The sequence below is a fragment of the Euleptes europaea genome, chromosome 18 (assembly GCF_029931775.1).
Source record: "Euleptes europaea isolate rEulEur1 chromosome 18, rEulEur1.hap1, whole genome shotgun sequence".
NCBI classification, from domain to species: Eukaryota; Metazoa; Chordata; class Lepidosauria; order Squamata; family Sphaerodactylidae; genus Euleptes; species Euleptes europaea.
This window is the reverse complement of record NC_079329.1, coordinates 15,269,662-15,295,821: the sequence shown is the minus strand read 5'-3', so window position 1 is coordinate 15,295,821 and position 26,160 is coordinate 15,269,662. Positions and strand designations below refer to the sequence as shown.

Here is a 26,160-nt window from a genome sequence, read left to right as displayed (position 1 = left end):
GTCCAACCCCCTGCACAATGCAGGAAATTCACAACTACCTCCCCACACTCACACACACCAGTGACCCCCACTCCATTCCTAGAAGATGCCCTCCCTCTCATCATCTGCCTAAGGTCACAGAATCAGCATTGCTGACAGATGGCCATCTAGCCTCTGCTTAAAAACCTCCAGGGAAGGAGCGCTCACCACCTCCAGAGGAAGCCTGTTCCACTGAGGAACCGCTCTGTTAGAAAATGAAGGAAGCAAGCTCTGGAAAGTAGCAAGTAATACACAAACCGGAACGCCCATATTTTCACTGTCAACTCTGGAAGGAAGCCAAAATCAAAAAGTTTAAGCATTCTATTCCACACCTCTACTACTTCCCTATGTTTCCTTGCTACGGTTCTGAATGTGCCCAGCACTTTACAGAGTGCCAAGGAAACATTAAAAAAAACACGCCTAATGAGTTCACATTCTAAAATTCAGCGGGGAGGGGGGTGCATTCAAGATTTCACAGGAAATGTGGGTTTTGAAGAGGTATCACACTGATGCCCCCGGGACAGGGTTCCCGGCATTACAGGTAGCGAGGAAGATCACAGCTGTGTAAGCGAGGAGGCAGCCTTCGGGCAGCTGAGGAGCAACACGGCAGACACACAGGTAGGAGAGGGAAGCTCAGCACTTCTGTGTTAATTTTTAAAAAAACTGTGCTTCAAATATTCACTCTGGGAGGAGACAGCCAGGCTAAGAGAGTCACCCCCACCCCCTAACCCGTATGCCTAATGCCACAGGGACCTGGGGCTTGCGCGCTTTCTCCAAAAGAGCCACCTGCAATGGCCAGCTCAAAAGCTCGCTTGGTAGAGGCACTTCCGCCCTCCCCTCCCTCCGTCTCTTTTTAGCACAAATTGAGGAAGCGGATGAATTCTTTACACTTCCAGCACGTAGTGTTAAGCGCCTGAGACCAAGCGGTATGGGGAAGAGAGTTTAATTATACAAACTTAGTAGAAGGCGTTAAAAGAAATTTGAGGTGTTTTCTATATGCTAAACATACAGACACTTATTTACAGGTTTGTTCACTGCTCTCTCTCAAGCAACGTAAGCCAGACTTAAGACTGTGAGCCCTTCAGGGACAGAAAAATTATTTTCCTTTCCTAATGTGAAATTGCTGTTTTTGCCTTAAACCCACAAGACCGGGCAGGTTTCGTAAGTCAACCCATTCCTCCTGCTAGCGTCTCCCTGTTAAATCACAACCAGGGAGCCGCCAGCAGATGGGGAAGAAGGGGGGACCGGAGACCGGCTCAGAAACCATTTGCGACGGACGAAGGCGTCAGCCAGTCACGGCCAGCGGCTGCACTTAAGGACAGTGGACTCATCCATAAAGTAGAAAGCACTACTAAACGCTCGTGTCCAAGTGTAGTGTTTCCTACTTTATGGATGAGTGTACTGTGAGCAACGGAGGCAACAAGGAGAACGGGAGCCCAGCTCAGAAAAATGAGGCCACGACAACTGCACCGGGGGAAAGGGGGAGAGCAAGGTGGATGGATTCAGAGAATTGTCTAAAAATATGTACACGTTTATGTTTGAAACACACACACATACCCTGTCACATCAGTCCAGTACATACACAGTCTGCCTCCCTCCAAAGGTATACTACACAAGAGTCCAAGCAATTTCAATGCCTAAGATGCAGCCCAGACCAGATTAAGGCAAATGTGACATGGGAGAAAGGTAACTCATAGAATCACAGAATTGGGCGGGAACTCCAGGGTCATCTAGTCCAACCCCCTGAACAAGGTAGGAAATTCACAACTACTTCCTCCCCACACACACACCCAGTGACCTCTACTCCACGCCCAGAAGATGAGGGGGGAACCCTCTAGGGTCCCTGGCCAATCCATCCTGGAGGAAAATTGCTTCCTGACCGCAAAGTGGCAATCGCCATTACCCTGGGCATGTACAAAAAGGCCACAAGAGCCAAGAACTGACTAATCTCTTCCTGCCCTCCCTCTTGTGATCTGCCTAAGTTTACTCAAAGGGAAGCAGCAAGTCTGTTAGCACAATTACACCATGTACAGAAGTCACTTTGCCAGTCCTCTCTTCTTCACACAACTCTGCCACTACCTTCCTCAGGGTAGTATCTCCCTCTCCCACATACACGCAGGTACTTTTGGAAAGGAATGGGTGGGGGGACAAGAGTAGAAAGCCAGCCATGCAACTAAACTCCATAACACTTGCCTTCTATTTTCTGATAGATATACATGAAAGCTCCCCTCCAGGCCCTGTAATGAGTTCTGTCATTTTGGTATCTGCTTGAGTGTGACTTGCCATGGGGAATGTACTTTAAAAGAAGGGGGGGAGAGTCTTTGTTATTACTGGATGTATTCAACTTTGCATTATTAAAAATCATCAGTGAAGTCTTATCACATTTGCATCTCTGTATTTATGCACTGGAGGTGGGGGAGAAGATCTCTCAAGCAGGCTTCTTTGAAATCTCGCTAGACGTCAGCAGCGCAACACTGCCACCCTCTGACAGCGGTTTACAACAACGGAGGAGGGCCCAGAGGCACCCGGCTTCTATCATTTATTTCATTTTTATCCTGCCTTTCTTCCATCATGGATTTAGGCAGCAGACGTGACAGCTCCCAACACCCAGGTAATGCCTAGACCCAAACAGCAAGATACTTAAGCAGAGCCTTCTTGGGCCCCAGGATACTAAAGCAAATCCACTGCTCCAATGCCTCTATACCTAGGTCTAAGCTTGCTGCAATCCCTCCCAGACTAAACAGACACTCTTCATCGAATCATAGAATTGGAAGGGACCACCAGGGTCATCTAGTCCAACCCCCTGCACAATGCAGGAATTTCACAACTACCTCACACACACACACACCCAGTGACCCCTACTCCATGCCCAGAAGATGGCCAAGGTGCCCTCCCTCTCATGAACTGCCTAAGGTCACAGAATCAGCATTGCCGACAGATGGCCATCTAGCCTCTGCTTAAAAAACGTCCCCTTGCTGGCGCTAAGAAGGTCTGGGTCTGGTTTAGTGCTTGGATGGCAGACCCCCTGGGAACTCTATGTACGCCACCAGGAGGTCCATAGAATAAGAAAGGCAGGGAATAAACTCCATCAACAGAACAATCTCCGAAGTACAGATTAGTTCAGAAAATGGAACAAGGTGCCCGGGGGGGGGGGGGTGCAAAATAACTGAATCTCTTTAGGTAAAGGTTCTTCCACATAGGCCCTTTATGCATGCCTGTTTCCTTGCGGTCACCCTGCCAACTACTTTGGGGTTCTGCCTTGATTATGCATGCATTTTGTGACTGTCAGAGGTCACCTCGATCTCCCCACCTGTTTCCATACGTTTTGCCCAGGTTTTCTGGATGCTGGCTAAACACAAATCCATAAAACATGGGAAAAAATGTTCAATAACACGAAGGGAGAGCGAGGCGATCTCTGACAGTCAGAAAGTGCAAAGCCCAGAAGTAGTCGGCAGGGTGACCGTGAGGAAACAGCCATGCGTAAAGGGCCATAGAGAAAGCAGGTATGATAGAGGACGGTTCTGAAAATCTAAGGGCTTCTTTGGCAAGGCAAATGAAAGAAAGGGCACATGACCTGGGCAGCTGCAGTGGCAAGAAAGACATTTTCCTTTTTTTAAAGCAATACTCAAAACATAATGAATGATGTGGGCAACAGCAGGCTCTTGTGGCTATTATTAGGCCTGACAGCTGGGAAGCTGCTACGCCTCCGCCCCCAGGCCGCCAGCACAATTTTTCACAAGAGGCACTTTTCCCTGTCCAAAAAAGGTACTTTCACCTTCAATTCAGATATTGGGGAAGGGTCAAGAACATAAGAAAAGCCATGCTGGATCAGACCAAGGCCCATCAAGTCCAGCAGTCTGTTCATACAGTGCCTCTAGGAAGCCCACAAACAAGATAATTGCAGCAGCACCATCCTGTGTTTCACAGCACCTAATATATTCAGCATGCTCCTGTGATCCTGGAGATAATAGGTATGCATCATAACTAGTATCCATTTTTACTAGTAGCCATGAATCCTCTCTTCCATGAACATGTCCACTCCCCTCTTAAAGCCTTCCAAGTTGGCAGCCATCCCCACGTCCAGGGGCAGGGAGTTCCACAATTTAACTATGCGTTGTGTAAATATTTCCTTTTATCAGTTTTGAATCTCTCACCCTCCAGCTTCAGTAGATGACTCCGCATTCTAGTATTATGAAAGAGGGAGAAAAGCTTCTCCCTGTCCACTCTCTCCAAACTATGCATAATTTTACAGACCTCTATGTTTCCCTTTAACCGCTTTTTTTCCAGGCTAAACAGCCCTAAGCTGGGTCACCACTGAAGGCAAACCAGGACCGATTTAAGAGATGCAACTGCATCAAGAAATGAACTAACGCATGAGAAAAGTTAATATGTTCGGCAAAGCGTCTAGGCAAGACATTTCTGATCAATGTTCCATCAGAATTAACCTCACTGGAAGCCAGTATTCGATACAGCGAAGGACTGCAGTGGGGAGAAAGTTCTCCTATGCCTGGACCAGTAGGGCCCATTTGTTTCTTCTGATGACTCTACATAAAGCATTTTTCAAGAGACCTGCTTTGTTCACTCGGCTCTGAGAAATCATTCCAGACAGAATTTGTCCTCAATCTGATGCTTCAGTTGCCTGAAGGAAGTTTAAGGTGGTTTTACTTCCCCTTTTCCAAAACAGGGACTTCCTTCCTCTATATCAGCCTTCCCCTCCCAAGGTCTGCTGGGGAGCTCCACTTAAGAGTTCCATTAATCAGAGGAGATCTAAAATTGGCAGAGACTAAACAGACCTCTTCTGTGGTGGGTCAATCGCTCTGGAATATTTTGCCCAGCGAGGCCAGAAAAGCCTTTCCTTGAACGCTTCAGGAGTTATTTAAAATATTCCTTTTTAGACAAACACATGGGGTTTTTTTCATTTGATTGGCTAGCTTCATGATTTTGCTAGACTGAGCTGGTCTTGAAGAAGACACCGAGATGCTTTCATTCATCTTTTTGTTCTGTTGGCCACTTTATTATACGAAGGCTGTAGGCCTGATCCAAAATACACTAATTTGGAGGCCCTCCTTTGGTGCAAGAAACCTTACACCAGTGGAGCACACCTCTTCCACTGGAGGAAGGCGCCACCATTAGTGTGAAAGAGCCTTTGGAATTAACCCAGAGAGTATTTTCCCCCCGCTTAAACAGTGGTGGTATTGAAGTCCCTGTGTAGGATTGCGGAAAGAGTTCAGTTTCACATGCTGGGACAAACCGAAGGATTTAATCAGGCAACTGAACTTCAGCATCTGAAAAACGAATCAACTTACAGAGAGGGGCTGGATGGCAGGAGACACGGGAAAAGGAGACCCTCCACACACCTTCAGATGCCTCCTTTGACCAGGCCACACCCCAGAAGAGGAGCAGAGAAAAGTCTCAGGGAGTCGGGGCAGCAACGACTGCGTTTCATAAGTTTTTTATTTGACAGAAAAAATCTCCTTGCTGTACATATCAAAAAAAATTAAATGCTTTTAAGAAATATGAAGAAACTTCTGTTCCCATCCCTCCCTCCCTGATTTAGGGTTTCTCAGGTTCTTTCCAGCAAATCTCAGTTCACTTTCCCCATAAAACGCCTGGCTGCTCCCCCTTTCCAGTCCAGTCCCCACCCCCACCCCTTCTGACCTGGCTCAGCTGATCAAATATGAAAAAGAGTCTGCTTAAAGGAGGGCTAAAAAGGAAAAAAGGAGCACCATGTATTTAAAATTCTGTCTTTTTTTAACTAAGGGGGGGGTGCTGGTCTAATGCTCAAGTTCACCACCCTCAAAACTCAACTCCACGGTCACATTCTACTGAGAGAGACCACAGCTTTTCTCATCGCATAAGATGTTTGCAACTTCAATCTGATCCTGAAACGGTGGCCAACGGAGCAAATGCTTGCTGGATAGGAGAGGCTCCACAATGGTCTGTGGGAGATCTCCAGTGCCGACCCGCACTCCTTCCTTCTCCCGACAGCCCATCATTTCAGAGAAGGGTGCCTGAGAAACTCTAAATCAAATGGATTAAGCTCACATATCTCCCTAGCCCACCCCCCACCCCCTTTGTGTTTTCTTTTTTTTAAACCTTTTATGTCTCTAAATCAACAAAAAAAAACCTCCCCTCTCTCAAAACACAGAAGATCTTAGCTGTAAAACGCACAGGGGGGGGGGAAACGCTCACAAGAGAGAGAGAGAGAAAGAAAAAAAATCAAAATGAACATCACCAACTGTTGGAAGAGGAAGAGGAGGAGGAGCGCAGAGGCGGCGGATCCTGATGGGTGCCGAGCGGAGATGTCCAGGGAGGAGGGGAATGTAGCTGCCGACAAATGATGGGCAATAAAGACGGGGGACAGCGACGAAAAAAACTAATGAGAATAAAAAGCCGATGGCAAATGAAGGTGCCCCCCACACATGCGAGCACACACTGGTTTCCAGTGGGCATCGGGAGGCGGGGGGGCTTCCCACCTGGGACAGCACTGTGGGAGGCGGGGGTGGCGCAGTCTGTGGTTGCAAGGGCTTTCCGGACCTTCCGATAGGCTTAGGGTGACCTGGAGAGGGGGAGGGAAAAGAGTTAGTGCACGGTTCACTCAACAATGTGAGGGTGGGGGCCAGGAGCGAACGCCAGCTCTCGCGCTCGTCCGCCTGCGGGGACCCTGAAGCTGGACTGAAACGTTCCCTTATAAAACGGTGTAAGCATACATCGGTATACAGGTAGTGCTTCTTGAGGAACGGAACAACTGGGACACCAACCGTCACATGGCTAGTGAACGAGGGAGGGGAAACAAGAGCTTTCATAATGCTGGTCAAATGACCGTAACAAATCGAATTGAATTGAGCTTTCATAATGCCAACTAGAGAGGCTTGGAAAGCTCATACAGCTGCAGGCCAACTATCAGGGGACAAGGCAGAAAAGGGTCCCCCATCCCCTCCCCCCAATGTACTGATATCCAAGGGGCTCTTGTTTGATAGGACAGGTTAACACTATTCACACAAACCCTGCACTTCTTCAAAGCAGCTTACAGCAGCTTTCGCACGGGATCCGGCCAGGCAGCTCACCGGGTCAAACCTGATTAGCTTCAGCAACAGAACAGCATCAAATGCCTTTGTGACCATCCTCCAAACCTTAGGATCTCAGCCTCAGAGGTCTGAAGGGTAACACTCTGCAATTAGGCAAGGCTTTGCCTAAGGGCAGCTGCGGAAGCACACACACCCTTTCCTCTCATTAACTAGTCGTTGTAGGAAAGCAGTAGATGTTTTCCGATACCCTCCAGCTTCCCTTTTGGAAGTATTTGATCTTAGGCGAGTCAATATATCCAACATGGCAGCTTTCTGCTGACTATTCAGCTATGGTTTCTCACTGAGTCGTGATCTGGCACATTTTGTAAAGGCCATTTATGCATGGTCAATTTTGATGCTTGCTCAAAGCTTTTTTTAAATGCGTCTTTAAAAATGCTGATTCACGGTCCTAACGCAAAAGGAGAAATTCCGCGCCCCCCCCACTCGCCTGCTCCTTCATTCTTGTTTGCATAGCCATTAGCATGTGCATATCTAACATGCCACTGTTATTTTGCATGGTTCCTTGAGGGAATTCTTTGGGGCAAACACCAAAGGTCGCATTAAATGGGCTCTTAAGTAATGTGAAGCAGGTATGTGCCGGCTTTGCAGTCACTTCCAAAATGACGGTACCGCATGAAATTTTTAAAAAAATATGAGGGGCAATTCAGCCTGGAACGTGCTGCTAATTACCATGCATAAATGGCCAAAGTTTCAGGATGTAAACCATGCCGAGCAGTTGTCAGGCGAGTTTTTAAAATCAGCAAGTCATGCACTACCTTGAAGTTCTGCGGCGGGCTGCTCGGGGGGTGGGGGAATTGCGTCGCCTTTTCCGTCCCGGAGACCTGCTGACGCTTCGTCTGTTTCTCTGCGAGGACCTGTCCCGAGACCTCTCCCTGGAGAAGAGCAGGAAGGTTTTTGCCTTGAGCACCCTGCCTCAGGTTTCTCGCGTTTGCCCCCCTCTGCTCCAAATAGACCCCCATCTCACCACAAAGGAATCACATGACTGGAAGCGAGACCGGGTTATGATACCCACCTGCGCCTGTCCCTTGGAGCTGAAGGCGGCTGGGGCGGAGGAGAAACACGGCGCCGTTCTGCTGGGGAATAGCTGAGAGAGCGAGAGTCCCGTAGGGAGTCGATAGGTTTCCGGGGGCTGCGGGACCTGTAGGCAGCAGGCGGTGGGAGGAAGGGCAGACTGATTAGAATGGCATTCGACACTTAGGGTAAAGGTAGGCCCCTATGCAAGCACCGGGTCATTACTGACCCATGGGGTGACATCACATCCCGACGTTTACTAGGCAGACTATGTTTACGGGGTGGTTTGCCATTGCCTTCCCTAGTCATCTACAATTTACACCCAGCAAGCTGGGTACTCATTTGACCAACCTCGAAAGGATAGAAGGCTGAGTCAATCTTGAGCCAGCTACCTGAAACCGACTCCCATCGGGATCGAATTCAGGCCATGAGCAAGCTTTTGACTGCACTACTGCAGCTTACCACTATGCGCCACAGGGCCCAGTACTCAACACTTAGCCCAGACACCAAAAAAAAAATTTTTGGAGGAGAGTTCAGTTGTGTCAAACATGGAAAGCTCGGGGAACAAGCGGATTTTGTATACTTCACAAGCAGAGATGCTGAAACTACATTCATCACAATAAGAACTTAATTTCTTTTTTTACTCTTTAAAAGTTTCAAAATATTAAACCTGCAAAGACAGGAATTGCCCACTCAGATTTCAAGGCTTGCAAAACCTCAGAAGCCCAAAATGGGTAGCGGCTAAGCAAGTTCTCATGGTTCAGACATCAGTGTTTGGCAGAAGTCCTTGCTACCCTCCCCATGGCAACCAGATAGAGTATTATGCAAAGCAAGCACCCAGAGGTTCCTTAACTGTGGAATCCACAATTCAGAAGAGTTGTTTTTTACACACCACTTTTTACCGGCAGGAGTCTCAAAGCAGCTTACAATTGCATTCCTTCCCACCCACCCCCACAGGTAGATGAGGCTGAGAGAGCTCGAAGGTAACTGTGACTAGCCCAAGGTCACCCAAAAGGCTTCATGTGGAGGAATGAGGAAACCAACCAGGTTCATCAGATTAGCGTCCACCCCTTTTGGAGGAGTGGGGAATCAAACCCAGTTCTCCAGATTAGAGTCCGCCGCTCACACTGGCGACCCTGTAGGGTTTTCAAGGCAAGAGACATTCAGAGGTGGGTTGCCATTGCTTGCCTCTGCCATTACCTGCCTCTGCGTGGGCTCAGAGTTCTGAGAGAACTGTGACTGGCCCAAGGTCACCCAGCAGGCTTCATGTGGTGGAGTGGGAAATCGAACCCGATTCTCCAGATTACAGTCTGCTGCTCTTAACCATTAGGCCATGCTTCAGACGACTTCTGTGCAGAATATGTCTCTTAGCCCTTTTGTACATGGCCTTCAGCACAGGATCTTCTTGCTCAATAACCAGCCTCCACCTGAACCACAAAGCTTCTGCCTTCTCTCACCTTTATTCTTTTCTCTGCCCTCTCAAGGCAGCTGAAACTCCAGCCCCACGGTTCCCTTTACGACACTGCACACTGGTGGTGTCAACAGCAACCCACGCCATCAAGCGCCCAAGAGAGGCAGCGTGTCAGGCGGGGGGGGGCATCTACCCCACCCCACTCTTGAGGAACCCCAACATCAGGGGATCCCAGCTCTTCGCCAATAGCCACTACTCACTTCCTCTGCTCTGGCGATGGTTTCTTTTTAGTGGCCGCCTTGGCCTGTGCCTGGGGTCCAGTCTTGGGTGATGATGATGAGGAGGAGGAAGAGGAGGAGGATGAAGCTGAGGAAGACGAGGAGGACGAAGAGGAAGAGGAGGAGGAAGAGGAGGAAGAGCCGCTGCTGGAACTGCTGGAACTCCGAGATCGTCGCTTATGCTTGCCCAGTTCCATAGGCTGCTCTTCGTGGTTACCTTCCCTCTGCACTGGGCTTGGCAGCCTGCAAGGGGTGTGTGTGTGTGTGAAGCAAAGAGATTAGTAAGCTCAGTGACATGCATGACAGCGGTACTACAAGGAAGCAGGTAAAGGGTCTCACAGTTAGGGTGGCCTAAAAACTTCTGTTTATGAAAATAGACAAAAGGTTCATGTTGCTCATGGAAACAAAAGAAAGAACAGAAGACAGGCTTCTCTCACAGCCAATAACGAAGCAGTGTGTAAAGAGGCAGGGATTCAAGTGCTTCCTGCTATCTTGGAGCTCTTTCTGAGTAAAAGAAAGGCTTTTTTAAAACGAGGCTTGGATTTCTTCCCCCCACCCCCCGCCACCCTTTAGATTGCTCTGTTTTTTGTTCTTAAAATGCTTTTTTATGCAGCAGTTGAGTCTGGGAGGGAAAGGAAGTCTTCTCTCAGGGTGAGTTGCGATGTCAGCCAATTACAGAGCAGCATTTAAAGAGGTGGGACTTGATTTGAACTTGGGAGACTGCTTTTCTGTATTCATGCCTCCATTAGCACCCAGTTTCGTCCCTGATCACTCCAGCCAATGCAAACAATTTTCCCCAACCCAGGTTACTTTGATCCTGGCTGAAACAGGGAATAAAGGAGGATACAGCAGCCATGCGTAAATGACCTGGATCTCCAGATTAGAGTCCACTATTCCTAACCATTACCCCAACAGATTAATGAGAATGGGATAACAAGGGACATTGGCCAGGAGAGCAACAACACAAGCGAACATTGTTTGGATGACCTACAAGTGGTGAGTGAGCACAAGTCTCCACCTACATGAGAAAGGTTGACTGCCAACAGTTTTTGGGGGGAGTGGGGTGTCTCTAGGCCAGGGAGGGACAGAAAAAAACCCAAACAAGGCAGGCTCTTACTGTTTCAATACAACCTCAGCCTCAACTTCCTTCTCTGGCTGATTTTGGGGGCTGGACTCAGACGAGCTGGACTCGGAGTCAGAAGACGAAGACGACGAGGACGACGAAGATGACGAGGATGATGAAGAGGTGGTGGACGAAGCAGAGGAACTTCTCTTCACCTTGGAAGGGGCCGAAGGCGGCGGGGAGGGAAGAGCTAGCTGTGGAGCGGTGGGGAAGCTATTCCTGCCATTCTCCTCCGTGACTTCAGAAGCCAACTCTGGCTCAGCCTCAAGAGTCGGAAGACGAGCCTCAGGCCGGTCTGCTGCCTTTCCTTCAGATGCTAACTCCTCTTCCTTGGGAGGTGGGACGAGCACAGAAACCAGTGCTGGCAAGGGACTGGAGGAAGCGGAGGAGGGGGAGGAAGAGGGGGACCTAGCTTTGCTAAGAGGAAGAGGGGATCCTGCACAAGAACTACTTCTCCCTGACAACAGAGAAACACCGACAGCTGCATCATCCTTAACCATAGCAGGATGTACAACCTGATTCCTATCCCCTGGGATGTCATGGAGGGTAGCGGAACCACCGTTTTTCAAGACAGAAGGCAATTCCTGTAGAATGGATGGAGCAGGAGACAAGGGCTTCCGCGGCTTGGGAGAATCGCTGCGGGGTGGAGTAGGGGTGCAAGGAACGGCTGTGCTGCTTTTGCCGTGCCGAACTGACGAAGCTGCCGACTTCTCCTGGACATCGGACTTGGGGTATTTCTCCAGCACTGGAGGAGAACGGGATTTCCTTCCCGGAGAAGCACAGATTTCCCGGGAGCCTGACCTGGAACGCTTCCGTACAGGGGATGACGGGAAATCGGGAGACGCTTTGGACCCGCTACTTTTGTAGGCTGCTGTTACACGGGAAGCATCTAATCTGGGAGGTGAACGGGATGCATTCCGATTTGGGGCAGACCTTTGCGGAGACAGTCTCGACATTTCTCTTTGTGCTGGTGATCGGGAACGACCTCTGCAAGGTGAGTGCTCGCCCTTCCACAGGAAGCGAGATTTGTCCTGACGAGAAGCGGACCGTGAGCGGCTCCGGCCCGGGGAAGAGACAGATCTTTCTCTCTGCAACGAACCCTTTGATTTATCTCGTCGTCTGGACAGTGAGCGGGAGTGGCTCCTCCTTGAAGGGGAACCAGACCTTCCTCGTCGTAAAGAAGTTCTTGGTCTCTCACGGTAGGATGATGACTCAGACCTACCCGGGTGAACACTGGCATTTTTCTGCCTAGAGGGAGATCTGGACCTACCACTTCCCAGAGGTGTTCTGGATTTCCGTCTAGGGCTCAGTGGCGACACAGATTTTCGTTGTCTTGTAACTGGTGTTCTAGATTTCTCTCTGGGCCGTGGAGATGACCCAGATCTGCGCCGTCTTGGAGGCGTTCTAGATTTTGCTCTCGGCCGTGGAGATGACCCAGACCGACGGCGCCGGCGTGGCGGGGTTCTTGATTTCACTCTGGGTCTTGGGGATGATCCAGACCTGCGACGCCTGGGAGGGGTTCTGGATTTCATTCTGGGTCTTGGAGATGATCCAGATCGACGTCTCCTGGGAGGTGTTCTGGACTTTACTCTTGGCCGTGGTGGTGAACCAGACCTGCCACGCTTTGGGGGAGTTCTAGATTTTGCTCTAGGCCTAGGGGGTGAGCGTGATGTCCTGTGCCTTGGAGGTGTTCTGGATTTTACGGCAGGTCTCACAGGTGACACAGACCTGCTTACAGATTTCTCCTTTTGCTCTGGGGAAGACTCTGAACTGCTCCCACTGCAGAGCGTTTTTGATTTCTCTTTACTGCCAGAATATGACCTTGACCTACTCCTCCAAGAAGCATCTCTGGATGTTTCTTTCTTCTCCGCTGGTGATCTCGTCCCCAGTACTGCAGCTCTTGACATCTCTCTTATTTCTGGGGAAACTCCAGGTCTGTTGTGCTTTACAACAGCTGCAGATGTGCTGCTCTCTGGCTCTGGAGAGGAATCTAACCTGCGGCGCACTGGAGAGGACACAGATTTGCCTTTGTTAGTTGACAGCGTTGCAGAACGGTTCAGTCTTGGGGGTGATTGAGATTTATCTTCCTCTGCAGAAGATGAAGAGGAGGAGGAGGAAGAGGAGGAAGAGGAGGAGGAGGAAGAGGAAGAAGATGAGGAGGATCCAGATCTGCTTCGCCTCAATGGAATCTCCGACTTTTTAAGAACGGGCGACAACCCAGGTTGGCCCTGACTTGGGGGTGAATATAACTTTTCTTTTCCAGATAGAGATAAACCTGCCTTGCTTTTCTGGCCTGGTGACATAGCTTTCTCCATTACTACTAAGGATCCAGCTTTGTTATGCCTTGAAGGTGATCCAGATTTTACCTTAATTTCTTGGGATTTGTTTTGTTTTGGGGGAGATTTAGGTTTGCCATTTAGTTCAGGAGAAGATCTGGACCCACTTCTCTTGACAGGGGACCTAGACTTCTCTTTCACTGCTGAAGGAGAGGGCCCAGACCTGACTTGTTTCAAAGGTGAGGTGGATTTTTTCACATCAGGAGAGTATCTGGACTTGCTCCGGGGAGGTGATCTTGATTGCTCTTCAATCAGTGGAGAAGAGCCAGACCTGCTCCTCCTTGGTGATGATCTGGATTTTTTCAGCTTCGGAGAAGAGTCAGTTCTATGTTTTCCAAGCGGTGACGCGGATTTCTTCTTTGGTTCTGAGGAAGATCCAGCTGAAGTTCGCCTTGGAGAGGCAGACTGCTCTCTCAAAGCTGGAGGTGATCCAGACCTGCTCTGCCTTAGAACTGGTGACCTGGATTTTTCTTTAGCTGCAAGGGATCTCCCCGATCTGCTTCGCTGCAATGGAGGTGTGGACTTGAGCTCTGGAGAGGTGGCTCGTCTTGGAGGCGATAAGGAGTTTTCTTTCCCTGATGACTGAGAGGAGCCAGACCTGCTTTGTCTTGGAGGAGACTTCAGCTTTTTCTTCATTCCTGGTGATGACCCGGATTTTGAAGACAACTTTGACTTTGTTTTGACTTCTGGAGACGATTCAGACCTGTTTCGTCTCCTTGGCGATCTTTTCTCTAGATCTGGTGAAGAACCTGACCTGCTAAGTCTTACAGGAGATTTAGATTTTCTTAATGCTGGCGATGACCCAGATCGACTCCTTCTGAAAGGCAGTTTGGATTTTTCTTCAACAGCTGAAGAAACCTCAGATTTCTTTGAGAGCCTTGGCAATGAGCCAGATCTGCTTCTTCCTGGGGACTTTCTAGATTTATTTTTGAGTGCTGGAGGTGTCCTGGACTGGCTACGCCTGGCAGGAGAAATTGATTTTTTATTAGGTGAAGAACCAGACCTGCTTCGTCTTGGCGATAATCTGGATTTCTTTTTCGGTCTTGGAGAACAAGAGCGACTATGCCGTGGGGGTGTTCTTGACTTTTTCTTCCTTGATCTTGTTGAGGACCCTGAACGACTCCTTCTGGGAGATAAGTGGGTCTTCTTTTTTGCTTTTGGAAGTGATCGAGACCGACTACGTCTGGGAGATGCTCGCAGTCTGCTTCTTGATTCAGGAGATGACATAGATTGGCTACGTCTCAATGGTTTTCTGGCCCTCTCTCTTATTTGGGGGGAAGAATTAGATCGGCTCCTTCTTGAAGAAATTCGGGAGGCCTTCCAATCTGGAGATGACACAGACCTGCTTCGCCTAGCAGAAATCAAAGATTTCTCCCTCCTTGGTGAAGAGGCTGACCTCCCCCTCCTAGGAGGACTTCTGGTTCTAGACCGCCCTCTTCTAGGCTGGGTTCTGGACCGAGACCTCCCTCGTCGAGGCGGAGTTCTAGATCTAGACCTGCCCCTTCTTGGTGGAGTTCTCGAACGTGACCTGCCCCTTCTTGGTGGAGTTCTTGACCTTCCCCATCTCCCACTATTTCTGCTTCTAGACCATCCATGCCTTTGGGGGGTTCTAGAACGGGACCAACCACGCCTCTGTGGAGTACGGGACCGGCCCCATCGGGGAGGAGTGCGTGAGCGTGACCTGCCCCAGCGCTGGGGTGTTCTTGAGCGTCCCCGCCATTGTGGGCTACGAGATCGTGCCCTTCTTTGAGGGGTACGTGAACGAGATCGGGCACGCCGCTGAGCAGAGCGAGACCTTCCCCTCCTTGGAGGGGTGCGAGATCTGGCCCTCTTGGGTGGGGTGCGAGACCGAGATCTACCTCTGCGAGTAATGGGTGTTTGGGAGAGAGATTTGTCCCTCCTCCTAGCTCTTGACTTAGTGCCCTTGGCTGGAGGTGTGCCTGAACGCTCACGTCTTGATGTGGTCTTGGCAGACTGCTTCTGCCCAGAACGGGAGATCTCGGGAGATGAACTAGACCTCTCTCTCTGCGGGGAAGCCTTCTCTTTGTCTTGTTTTTTCGGAGGCTCCTCAGGGGAAGAACTACGGGAAGCTGGAGCTGGCTTCTTTGCTAAGGAAGGAGAGGAGGAAGAGGAGGAGGAGGAGGAGGAGGAAGAGGAGCAGCTACCACTTTCTGAAGGGGAACGGGAGTGCTGGGGCGGAGAGCCATCACGAGAAGTCTTTCTCAACTTGGTCTCAATAGCTTTAGGAGCAGGGGAAGACGAAGAAGCTGCCAGCTGCTGCCTCTGTTCAGGGGATGTCTTGGACTTGGATGATGGGAGAGTCCCGTTACGATCCTCTGAGATCTTCTTAGGAGGTGGGGAGGCAGGAGCCGGAGACCTGCTCTCCTTGGAGGAAGGATGCTTGTGTCCCAAGACTCTTTCCCGAGAAGGATCATTTGGCATTGGGGAACGACTTTTGAACTTTGACTCCTGCTCAAATGATGGGGTAGATTTCCGACCCCCATGCCGAGTAGCCTTCTTCTCCTTGTCTCTTTCCTTTTCTCTGGTAGGAGACAGAGGGGTGGCAGAACGCTGGCGACTCTCGTGTATCGGAGAATGTTTGGACATGGTTTTCTAAACAATGAAAGGGAAAATAACCATCAAACCAGTAACCCAACCTCTATGGTTTCTTTCCTACTACTGTACCAGAATACAACTCTCAACATGGAGTTACTAAGGCAATTCTGCCCTACTGCACTATATTTTACCTCCTGCTTTTCTCTGCTGTGTCTTGGACTTGTGCTACGGCCATGCCGGGCAGGTTCAGTAGAAGAGGAACGTTCTCTTTCTGGTAGGTTCTTGGAAACCTCTTCAGTTTCTCCTCGCTTCTGTGAAGCTGTCAAAGGGGACTTACTCTGCCGTCTCACTGTAGCCCGTTTCTGGGTACTGACGCTGCCCGACCTGCTGACAAGTAAACCAGAAATCCAAGTTACCCACAAGACTCTGTGCAGGTTAACAACGCTATTACAAAACCCCCAGCTCTCGGCTCCCTGTTCCAAGTCCTACCTGCTGCGGGAGCCATCTGACGAAGAAGAGTCATCTGGGGAGGAAGAGCGATCCCGGCGGTCTTTCTGAGATGCAGACTCACTGGTGGACCTGAAGCAGACATCGTTAAAAACCCAAGTGAAGTAGAGTGCAAAAAAAAAAAAAGGTCAGTTTAAACAATGAGGGATTTCGGTGGCAAAAAAAGACACTACTTTACCTCTTTCGTTTTTTCTCCTTGGATTTGTGTTTGCTCTTGGGACTTGGAGATCTGAGGAAAGAAGTTTTGTTTTGCAGCATTCAAAAAATGACATGATCTATGCATATGCATCCCATCCCACCGCCATCATCTATCACAGGACACCCCCGTGCCTTGTAGAAAAAAGACCCTTACTCCCTAAAATGTTCCCTCCCCATTCAGAGCCAAAGCCAGTGCAGCATAGCTAATAGCACAGGGTTTAGATGAGAACGAACCAGATTCAGCACTCCACAAACAAGGTAATTTGATACCCTCGGGGAATTCACAATTTCTCCATCTGTTCTAACCACAAAATGTGGCTGCAAGAATTAATGGAAGCAAGAGCTAAAAACTATGATCAATAAACAACACCTACCTGTGCTTCCTTTTCTTTGACTCTGACCTGGGGTGGGGTGGGGGGAGAAATAAGATGTTATATGCTGCAACTGGTTGCCAGATACCAAGACATACATATGTTGGGGGCCCAAAATATGATGATTGCTCAAAGTGTGAAGTCTCCATCCCCAAGCACATACCTTTACAGCTTAGATGTTACAGAAAATCTGTAACACAATCAACAGTACATAAAAGTGAGAAAGAACAAGCTTTAAAACTAATGCTACCCTAGCACAAGTTTCGCATGGAAATCAGAAGAAAGACAATGTTCTGTTAGCTTTCCGTAAGTTATACTTGACCAAGACAGAAGAAACCAACTACTACTAAGGAGTAATTGAAGTAACCATGAACCCAACTGAGAAAGATGATCTTGGAATCCAGTTCATGTTTCCCAGAATAACCCCTTACCTGTGTTTCTTTTTCTTTGAGCTTTTTTTCCTCTCTCTTCGAGAAGGTGATCTGCTCTCAGACCTTGAAAATGCAAGCCAAACGGGAATGTTACAGGTTTGAAGGGGGCTAGGAAGGGCCCAGAAGACAATGCTCCATTAAATCTTGCCTCACTAATCCAAACCTCGCTGCCTTTGACAAGGCTACAAGTTAGTTCTTCTTTCGCACACACACACCCCTTCAACTCCCACATTTGTCTTTCAGAGGTAAGGCCAAAAGTCTTGGCCCACCCACCCACCTGCCTCTGTCTTTCTTCTTTTTCTTCTTTTTCTGTTTTGGAGAAGGTGAGCGGGAGCTGCTGGACTCTCGGACAAGACTAAGAAAACAAAGACAACGAGTGAAGGATTAACTGCCAAAACATGAGCCTAGATTAAAGGTTGTTTTTCGGCCATCAAGTCACTGCTGACTTATCGCGACCCCATAGGCAAGAGACTTTCGGAGGTCTGCCTCCACATCATGCCTCTAGTATTCCTTGGAAGACTCCTATCCAAATAATAGCCAGGGGCAAGGCTGAGAGCATGTGACTGGCCCAAGGTCACCCAGCAGGCTTCCATGGCACGAATAGGGATTTGAACCTGGGTTTCCCAGGTCCTAACCCAACATCTTAACCACTATACCACGCTGACTCTGAAAGGCTGAATACAGCCAACTTTTTCACTTTATCTTGCCTAGCTCCCTTCCTTACTATAGACCTTAAGAGTTTTTGTCCTTGAAGGGCCCATGATTCCCAGAATGGTCTTTTTGGGTGGCCAAAAAGTATCCCCTCCTGCCTTTTTCACCAAAAGAAAAAGTAGATTAGATCCAACTCGATGCTTCGTACATTTTTCCTTCATTCCAGTCATCTTGCTCTAAGAAATTATAGGGTTTTTTTTTTGGGGGGGGGTATTTTTGCAAGGCAAGAGACATCCAGAGGTGGTTTGCCATTGATTGCCTCCATGTAGCGATCCTGGACTTCCTTGGTCTCTCAATCAAATACTAACCAAGGCTGACCCTGCTTAGCTTCCGAGATCTGATAAGATGGGGCTAGGCTGGGCTATCCAGGTCAGGGCAAGAAGTTATAGTAGCAGGTAGAAATGAAGTGGTACCAATGTTTACCTACTGATTACCAGCACTCAGCACAGGGATGTTGGCAAAAAAAGGCCTCCCCCCACCACTACTTTTATTTTGTAACATGAAGCCATAGGAAGAGTTCTGGTGAACTCTAAATATTGCAGTTTTCTGTCATTTTGTCTGTTCTTAATAAAAGGTATTAAACAAAAATGAGAAGCATACATACTGGATGGGGGATACACTTCTGGGTAAAACTTTGTATGAACAACATCTAGGGGTATAATTAGACATCTAGGGCCATAATTAAATGAGGAATAGAGAATAAAACTGCTGATATCATACTGCCCTTGTACAAATCTATGGTGAGACCACACTTGTTGGAATACTGTGTACAGTTCTGGTCACCACACCTAAAAAAGGATATTACAGAGCTTGAGAAGGTGCAGAAAAGAGCAACCAAAATGATTAGGGGACTAGAGCAACTGTCCAATGGGGAGCGGTTAAGACGCTTAGGGCTGTTTAGCTTGAAAAGAAGGCGGCTGAGGGGAGACACGATAGAGGTCTATAAAATTATGCATGGTTTGGAGCGAGTAGACAGGGAGATGTTTTTCTCCCTCTCCCATAATACTAGAACACAGGGTCATCTGCTAAAGCTGGAGAGTGAGAGATTCAAAACAGATAAAAGGAAGTATTTTTTCACACAACGCATAGCTAAATTGTGGAACTCCCTGGCTGCCAGCTTGGAGGGCTTTAAGAGGGGAATGGACATATTCATGGAGGAGAGGGGTATTCATGGCTGTTAGTTACAGTGGATACTAGTCATGCTGCATACCTATTCTCTCTAGTATCAGAGGAGCATGCCTATTATTTTGGGTGCAGTGGAACACAGGCAGGATGATGCTGCTGCACTTGTCTTGTTAGTGGCTTCCTAAAGGCACCTGGTTGGCCACTATGTGAACAGACTGCTGGACTTGATGGACCTTGGTCTGATCCAGCAGGGCCTTTCTTATGTTCTTATGGGTACAGGTGGACTGTAAGCTGAATTTGAACAGTCAGTGTCATGCAGAGGCAAAAAAGGCTAATGCAGTTTTGGGGTGTATCAACAAGGACATAACATCCAAATCACAAGATGTCACAGTCCTACTGTACACTGCATTGGTCAGGCCACACCTGGAGTACTGTGGGCAATTCTGGAGGCCTCGGGTCAAAAAGGATGAGGACGGAGCGAGTGCAGAGGAGAGCGACGAGGATGATCAGGGGCCTGGAGACAATGCCCTACGATGAAAGACTAAGGGACTTGGGAATGTTTATTCTGGAAAAGAGGAGGTTGAGGGGAGTCATGATTGCTTTCTTTACGTATTTGAAAGGCTGTCACTTAAAGGAAGGCAGGGAGCTGATCCTGTTGGCAGCAGAGGATAGAACTCGCAACAATGGTTATAAATCATGGGTAGAAAAGTACTGGCTGGACATTAAGAAAAAAATGTTTACAGTGGGAGTAGTTCAGCAGTGTAATCAGCTGCCTAGGGAAATGGTGAGCTCCTCCTCTCTGGCAGTCTTCAACCAGCAGCTGGACAAACACATATCAGGAATGCTTTAGGCCCGTGTTGGCGAACCTATGGCACGCGTGCCAGACATGGCACGCGGAGCTTTCTCTGTGGGCACGTGCCCGCCGCCCAGGTGGGCGGGGGGCTTTGAACTGTGCCGCGCTGCCTGCAGGCAGCGCAGCACGGTTTAAAGCCCGCCCTTTCCCTGGACTGCCCGCCGCCCAGCTGGGTGGTGGGGTATTTCTAATGGGGGGGAGGTTGGGGGGCAGCAGGGCCAGGTGCCCGGTGGGGGGACGGGGGGCCCGTCCCGCATTTGTGCTCCGTCATTGGCGCCAGGCGCCCAGCGGTCGCGCCCTTGGGCCCCTCTGGGGAAAGCGGGACCACCGCCCGTAAAGCCGGCGCAGCCTTCTGGCCCTCGGGGATCCCAAGCTCCGCCACCCACCACCCCCCGGCCTTAGCTGGGCGGGACGGCGCCTGCCCCCGCACCACCCGGCCAGACGGCCCTTCCGCGGGGCCGCAGCAGCTGTGTGCCGGGGGGCGGCGGCCGCCGGACCCCGGCCAGCAAACCGGGAGGAAAAGGAACGGCTCGGCCGCCCCCCCTCTCTTCCGTGCAACATCTCACCCCCCCCCCCGCGCTCGCTTCTCCTGGCCTTGCCGGGCTTCCGCACTCGAGCGCTCAGCTGACCAGGAGCCAGGGGCAGACCCAACTTCGCCCAGCCGCAGCTGCGGAAAGAGCCGCCCCGGAACGTGTGGGTGGAGCGCGGGAGGCGGCGGCGGCTCCTACCCCCGTCCCGCCTGGCTCTCTGCGTGGTGCGCGTGGAGGACACCGCCGGGGGAAGAAGAGGAGCCGTCGAAGGCGGGCGGGCAGGGCGCGCGCGGAAGGGCCGTCGGGGGGCATTGCGTCTCCTGGGCGAGTCAGCTGTGACTTGACAGCAGGGGGGGCTTTGAACCGTGCCGAGCTGCCAGGCAGCGTGGCACGGTTCAAAGCCCCCCCTTCCCTGGACTGCCTGCCGCCCAGCTCAAAGCCCCCCTTCCCTGGACTGCCCGCCGCCCAGCTGGACTGCCCCCCTGCCCCCCTGGACTGCCCCCCCTTCCCTGGACTGCCCGAGGGCCAGTTCAAAGCCCCCCTTTCCCTGGACTGCCCGCCGCCCAGCTGGACTGCCCCCCCGCCCCCCTGCCCCCCTGGACTGCCCCCCCTTCCCTGGACTGCCCGAGGGCCAGTTCAAAGCCCCCCCTTCCCTGGACTGCCCGCCGCCCAGCTCAAAGCCCCCCCTTCCCTGGACTGCCTGCCGCCCAGCTGGACTGCCCCCTGCCCCCCTGCCCCCCTGGACTGCCCCCCCTTCCCTGGACTGCCCGCGGGCCAGTTCAAAGCCCCCTTCCCTGGACTGCCCGCCGCCCAGCTCAAAGCCCCCCCTTCCCTGGACTGCCCGTGGCCCAGTTCAAAGCCCCCCCTTCCCTGGACTGCCCGCTCCTTCCCTGGACTGCCCACGGCCCAGTTCATAGCCCCCCCTTCCCTGGACTGCCCGCCGCCCAGCTGGACTGCCCCCCCTTCCCTGGACTGCCCGCGGCCCAGTTCAAAGCCCCCCCTTCCCTGGACTACCCGCCACCCAGCTGGACTGCCCCCCTGGACTGCCCGGACTGCCCCCCCTGGACTGCCCCCCCTTCCCTGGACTGCCCACGGCCCAGTTCAACCCCCCTTCCCTGGACTGCCCACTGCCCAGCTGGGCGTGTTGGCACTTTGCGATAAATAAGTGGATTTTGGGTTGCAGTTTGGGGGCACGGTCTCTAAAAGGTTCGCCATCACTGCTTTAGGCTGATGCTGCATTGAACAGGGGGTTGGACTAGATGGCCTATAGTACGATTCCATGATTCTACCTGTAGTTTATTTTTGCTGGCAGACCTTTTCCTGCCTTTCTTGACCCCACTGAGTGGGGATCCCCACATACCTGTACTGCTTTTGCTGCTCCTGCTGCTGTTTAGCTGCTGCAGCAGTTGCAGCTTCCTTGGCCCGACGATTTGGGTCAAAGGAGCTTCCATCCACATAGTTGTCACTAATTCCAAATGCAGCTCGGAGCCTCTCATTCTTCTTCTCATTGGCCTCAGCCAGCTGATGAGTTTCTGTGACACTGGTGAAGAATGAAAGCAATGAGTTAGAAGGGGATAAATGAGGCCGAGGGGAGTCTGAAGCACAGAAAAAGCTGAGAAGCAACAGGCCCCAACAGGGATGGAAGAGAGATGGGATGTCAAGCCATCAGAGCCAAGATCCACAGAGACACCTGACTTACGTTGGCTTCTGCTGCTGTTCCCCCTCCTTGACCACTGCTACATCTTTCTCCAGAAGCATCATCCGAAAAGTGGCTACTTTCTCTTGGATTTCCCCTTCTCCATACCTGGTTTGTAAACATCAGAGGACAAATTCAGGAAGCTTATCAGGTACCAGAGGGGGTGGTAGATGTATTTCCTGCATTGTGCAGGGGGTTGGACTAGATGACCCTGGTAGTCCCTTCCAAATCTATGATTCAAACCTTACCTCTTATTTATTTAGACATTTATAGCCCATTTTGCTCCCCAATGAGGACGCAAAATGGCTTATAATGTTATCCTCCCAACGGCCCTGTGATGAAGGTCGAGTGTGTGTGACTGCTGCAAGTGTACCCAGCAAGCATCCATGGCAGGGTGGGGATTCAAACCTGGGTCTTTCAGATAGCCTGATACTAACCACTACAGCACACTGGCTCTGTAGTTTGTATCTGTCATGGACTGACCATGTGACCTCTGGCCAGGCACTATCTCTGCCTCCACCATATAATTACATATTTTAAGCCAAAGATTGCTTTCTAAAACAGCTTACAGGAATTCAAAATGCAGACATATACAAAAATTATCAAAGTTTCTACTGCACTCTGGGTCCTGGCATGGTGGAAGGGTTCCTGGCTGCTTCTCCTTCTGGCCTCAGGAAAACCAGATGGGAGGAACAGAGCTCTCAGCTGGATTTGAATTTAGGCATTTGGAGGAGCATCAAATAATAATAGTAATAATAATAATAATGGTCCACTTGACCAGGCTAATTCTTTTACTGTCACTAGATATTATTTTTCATCGCATTAAAAAAATGTGGCTTTCATTCCTGGAATCCAGCAGAATTAGCTTTCCAAATGCAACTATGCAAACCCCATAAATCTGTCCAATCAAAGTTCTACTAAACTGAAATTCGACGCTGTTATTATAGCTCACTAAATAATAGACACACAGCGTTTATGGGTCCAAGGGAAATTCCCAAATCGGGTACATCACATTCTCACATTAGTTTTATCCATTTCTGGCCCAAACCAATCTTCATTCCCATTTTTAAAGGAGAACACAGCTATGATCTCTCCAACTATGCTTCGCCTTCCCACCTTGTGACAACCTACCCTTGCTCTTCCATGAGCTCAGCCAGCTCTAAGCATTTCAGCTCGACCTTCCGCTTGCGCTCGTGATCCAGGATATCCTGGTTAGGTTTTTTGACCAAGGACGACTCCAGCTTCCTTAATTCCTCTTCCGACTTGTAGTCTGTGCGATCCTTCTTGTGGCGCACGGCTGACAGGTTGCGCTGCACGTAACCGTTGGTGCCACTGCCGCGGGGAGTGGGGAGTCCTATCCCATTGTACATGGCGCTCACAGACTAGCACCACTGGTGCCTCCAATACCTAGAAGAAAATACCCAGGAGGGTAAATAAAGACCAAAGCAAAAAGAGCAAACAATGGCTTTTGCCAGCATTTTCCACATAACCTGAAAGTTGACATCTCCCTCACCACAATCAAGGATGAAAACACAGGTGCGTATGGTCAGAACATGTTTTAGACATCATAAGCAGTAGTCCTTTTCCCACAAATAACTACTTGTGAGCCCAGCCTACACTTAACACCCCTCCCATTCTCCTGCTCATCTCAGCCCCAACTACTGATCTTCCTTAGGAAGGTACCTCTTCAATCATATTTTCCCCCAAAGCCTTCTCACTGCATCTCTTTCCAATTCCATTTCCGCTATGGCCTCCATGCCCCTAAACCTGTACCTGTACCCCCATGTTTCACCTGTCACTTTCTGTCCCAACAAATGTTCCCTTCACCACTCATGCTGAAATTTAACCTTTGCCTCCTTTTAAGTCAACCCAACAGGCCCAAAATACACGCTCCCTTCAGCAGCCCTGCCACTGCACAAATCCTTATTTCCTATTGTGCCACCCCCCACCATACCGCCACCCTTTTCCCACCCCAACCGCTTAGATGTCTTCCAGAAAGCTGGTTTTCAGCCTACAGCCCTTGCCTCAATCACCCCCACACACAAAGTCATACGTGGGTCCCAACATTTGTCAACCCCAACTATATTGCCAAATGACAACAGCATTCAGCATCACCTCTGCTAAAGCCCTGCCTCCTGCCAAATCCAATTTAGCTTCACACGAACACATGAAGCTGCCTCATACTGAATCGGACCCTCGGTCCATCCAAGTCAGTATTGTCTACCCAGACCGGCAGCGGCTCTCCGGGGTCTCAGGCAGAGGCCCTTCACATCGCCTACTTGCCTAGTCCCTTTCGCTGAAGATGCCAGGGGGGATTGAACCTGGGGCCTTCTGCAGGCCAAGCAGAGGCTCTACCACTGAGCCACAGCCCCTCTCCCATGGCTCTCCAGGGTCTCAGGCTTCCACACCACCTACTTGCCTAGTCCCTTTCGCTGGAGATGGCAGGGGGGATTGAACCTGGGGCCTTCTGCAGGCCAAGAAGACTCTACCACTGAGCCACAGCCCCTCCCAAAGATTCAATAATAACAACAACTCCGTGCCATCCAACTATTCTGCCCTATACAGCTATAACTTCCCCCACCCATAGGCCTCTCCTACCTAGCTGCAGATCTCCTATTAGCCACACGCACACACCACCTCTGGCTATAAACCTCCCATTTGGGCCCTCCTACGATGACGGCCTTCCCATAATACCCTTTCCCGGTAGAGCAGTGGCTCCCAACCTTTTTTTTTCTAGCCATGCCCCACCTAAGCATCTCTAAAATCCTGATGCCCCCCCCCCCGGACGTATAATTCTTATTATTCAAAAAGTGAACTCCTATTCACGTGGAGGAAGTCTTAAAAGGCCATTAACCTGGCCTGCACCAGCTTTCCAACTGCCCCCCTGTGGGGCCTGTGCTCCCACTGCGGGTAGAGCCTCCCCCACCTACTTAGCGACGGGCTAAGGCGCCGAACAGGAAGGGTTATGGGGGCGGAGGAGGGTGCTAACCTTCCCATTCTTTGAAAAGGCAGGGCGGTAGACGTTTCTGGGCTGGCTTAGAGGGCCACGAGCCCCCCCCCCAGGGCCTTCGACGCCCCCCACCCCCAAGTCAAGCCCCTCCCCCCCCCAATTAGACCCTCGCTGGATCGCGCCCTGTTTTCCAGGCCTTCCTCGCCGCCGCTAACCACACAAGGCCTAGGTGGTGGTGGTGCCGTCCCCCCCCCCCGGCCTCGGACCGCCGCGGCTCCCCTCCCCGCCAGAGCCTAGCCGCCCCCACCTTCCAGCCGCCACCCTGTAGGCCTCTCCCCCCTCGCGCCGCCCGGGGGAGGCCGCGGTCGCTGGCTGCGCCACTCGCTCGCGCTCCCTCACGCAACGCAGCAGCAGCAGCCGCGGCGCAGGCGGAGGGGTGAGGGAAGGGAGGAGGGACGGCTCAGAAACGCCCCCCCTCCCGTCCCATTCGCTCCCGTCCGGCCCTCGCCTCGCGCGGGGGGAGGGTGGGAAATGTAGTCCCCCCGAGGGCGGGCCGGCCTTCGGTGATAAGGGCCCGGCGGGGGGAAAAAGACTACAACTCCCGGCACGCCCCAGAAGCAGCGCGAAGGTCGGCCGCCATTTTCTAAAGCGCAGAAGGGAGAGAGTCATAGAGATGGGGGTCTGAGGCGAGCTTCTTCTTTTATTTATTATTTTTCCCCCCTCCATTTCTCCCCTTCTTTCTCTCTGTCTCTCACACGCGCGCGCGCAGCGGCCGTACAAACGCACAATGCAACGCCAGGAGGAGAAGGGAAGCGAAGAGTTAACGTCGCTCCCGTCAGCCCCCGCGCGCTCCCAAATTAGAGTCAGAGAGGGCGGAATACCGAGGGGAGGAACAAGCCTCGCGAGATTTCCTATAGGGAAAAAAAAGAGAAGCCGACGTTATTCACGTTGTTGCCCCTGGTTCCGA

General features: G+C 50.9%; 1 protein-coding gene across 1 annotated transcript; it reads right to left on the bottom strand.

Moving 5' to 3' along the window:
- Positions 1-519: 519 nt before the first annotated feature.
- On the bottom strand, positions 520-25,532 carry SRRM2 (serine/arginine repetitive matrix 2). The gene is made up of 18 exons (XM_056864286.1): positions 25,501-25,532; positions 23,375-23,650; positions 22,247-22,351; positions 21,908-22,087; positions 17,606-17,683; positions 17,329-17,391; positions 16,901-16,927; positions 16,507-16,557; positions 16,311-16,400; positions 16,013-16,208; positions 12,879-15,878; positions 12,374-12,543; positions 10,924-12,075; positions 9,789-10,049; positions 8,119-8,244; positions 7,862-7,978; positions 6,729-6,789; positions 520-609 (listed from the first exon to the last, which is right to left on the bottom strand). The coding sequence occupies exons 2-18, from the start codon at positions 23,611-23,613 to the stop codon at positions 520-522; spliced, it is 6,006 nt and encodes a 2,001-aa protein (XP_056720264.1). The 5' UTR covers positions 23,614-23,650; positions 25,501-25,532.
- Between the last annotated feature and the right edge of the window lie 628 nt (positions 25,533-26,160).

Coding starts and splice junctions, on each gene's coding strand:
- SRRM2 (XM_056864286.1), bottom strand. CDS start 23,613: ATGTACAATGGGATAGGACTCCCCACTCCCCGCGGCAGTGGCACCAAC. Junction 10,050..10,923: donor GCTGAGGTTGTATTGAAACA/GTAAGAGCCTGC, acceptor CACCCCTTGCAG/GCTGCCAAGCCCAGTGCAGA. Junction 610..6,728: donor AGCACTACCTGTATACCGAT/GTATGCTTACAC, acceptor GTTGCTCCTCAG/CTGCCCGAAGGCTGCCTCCT.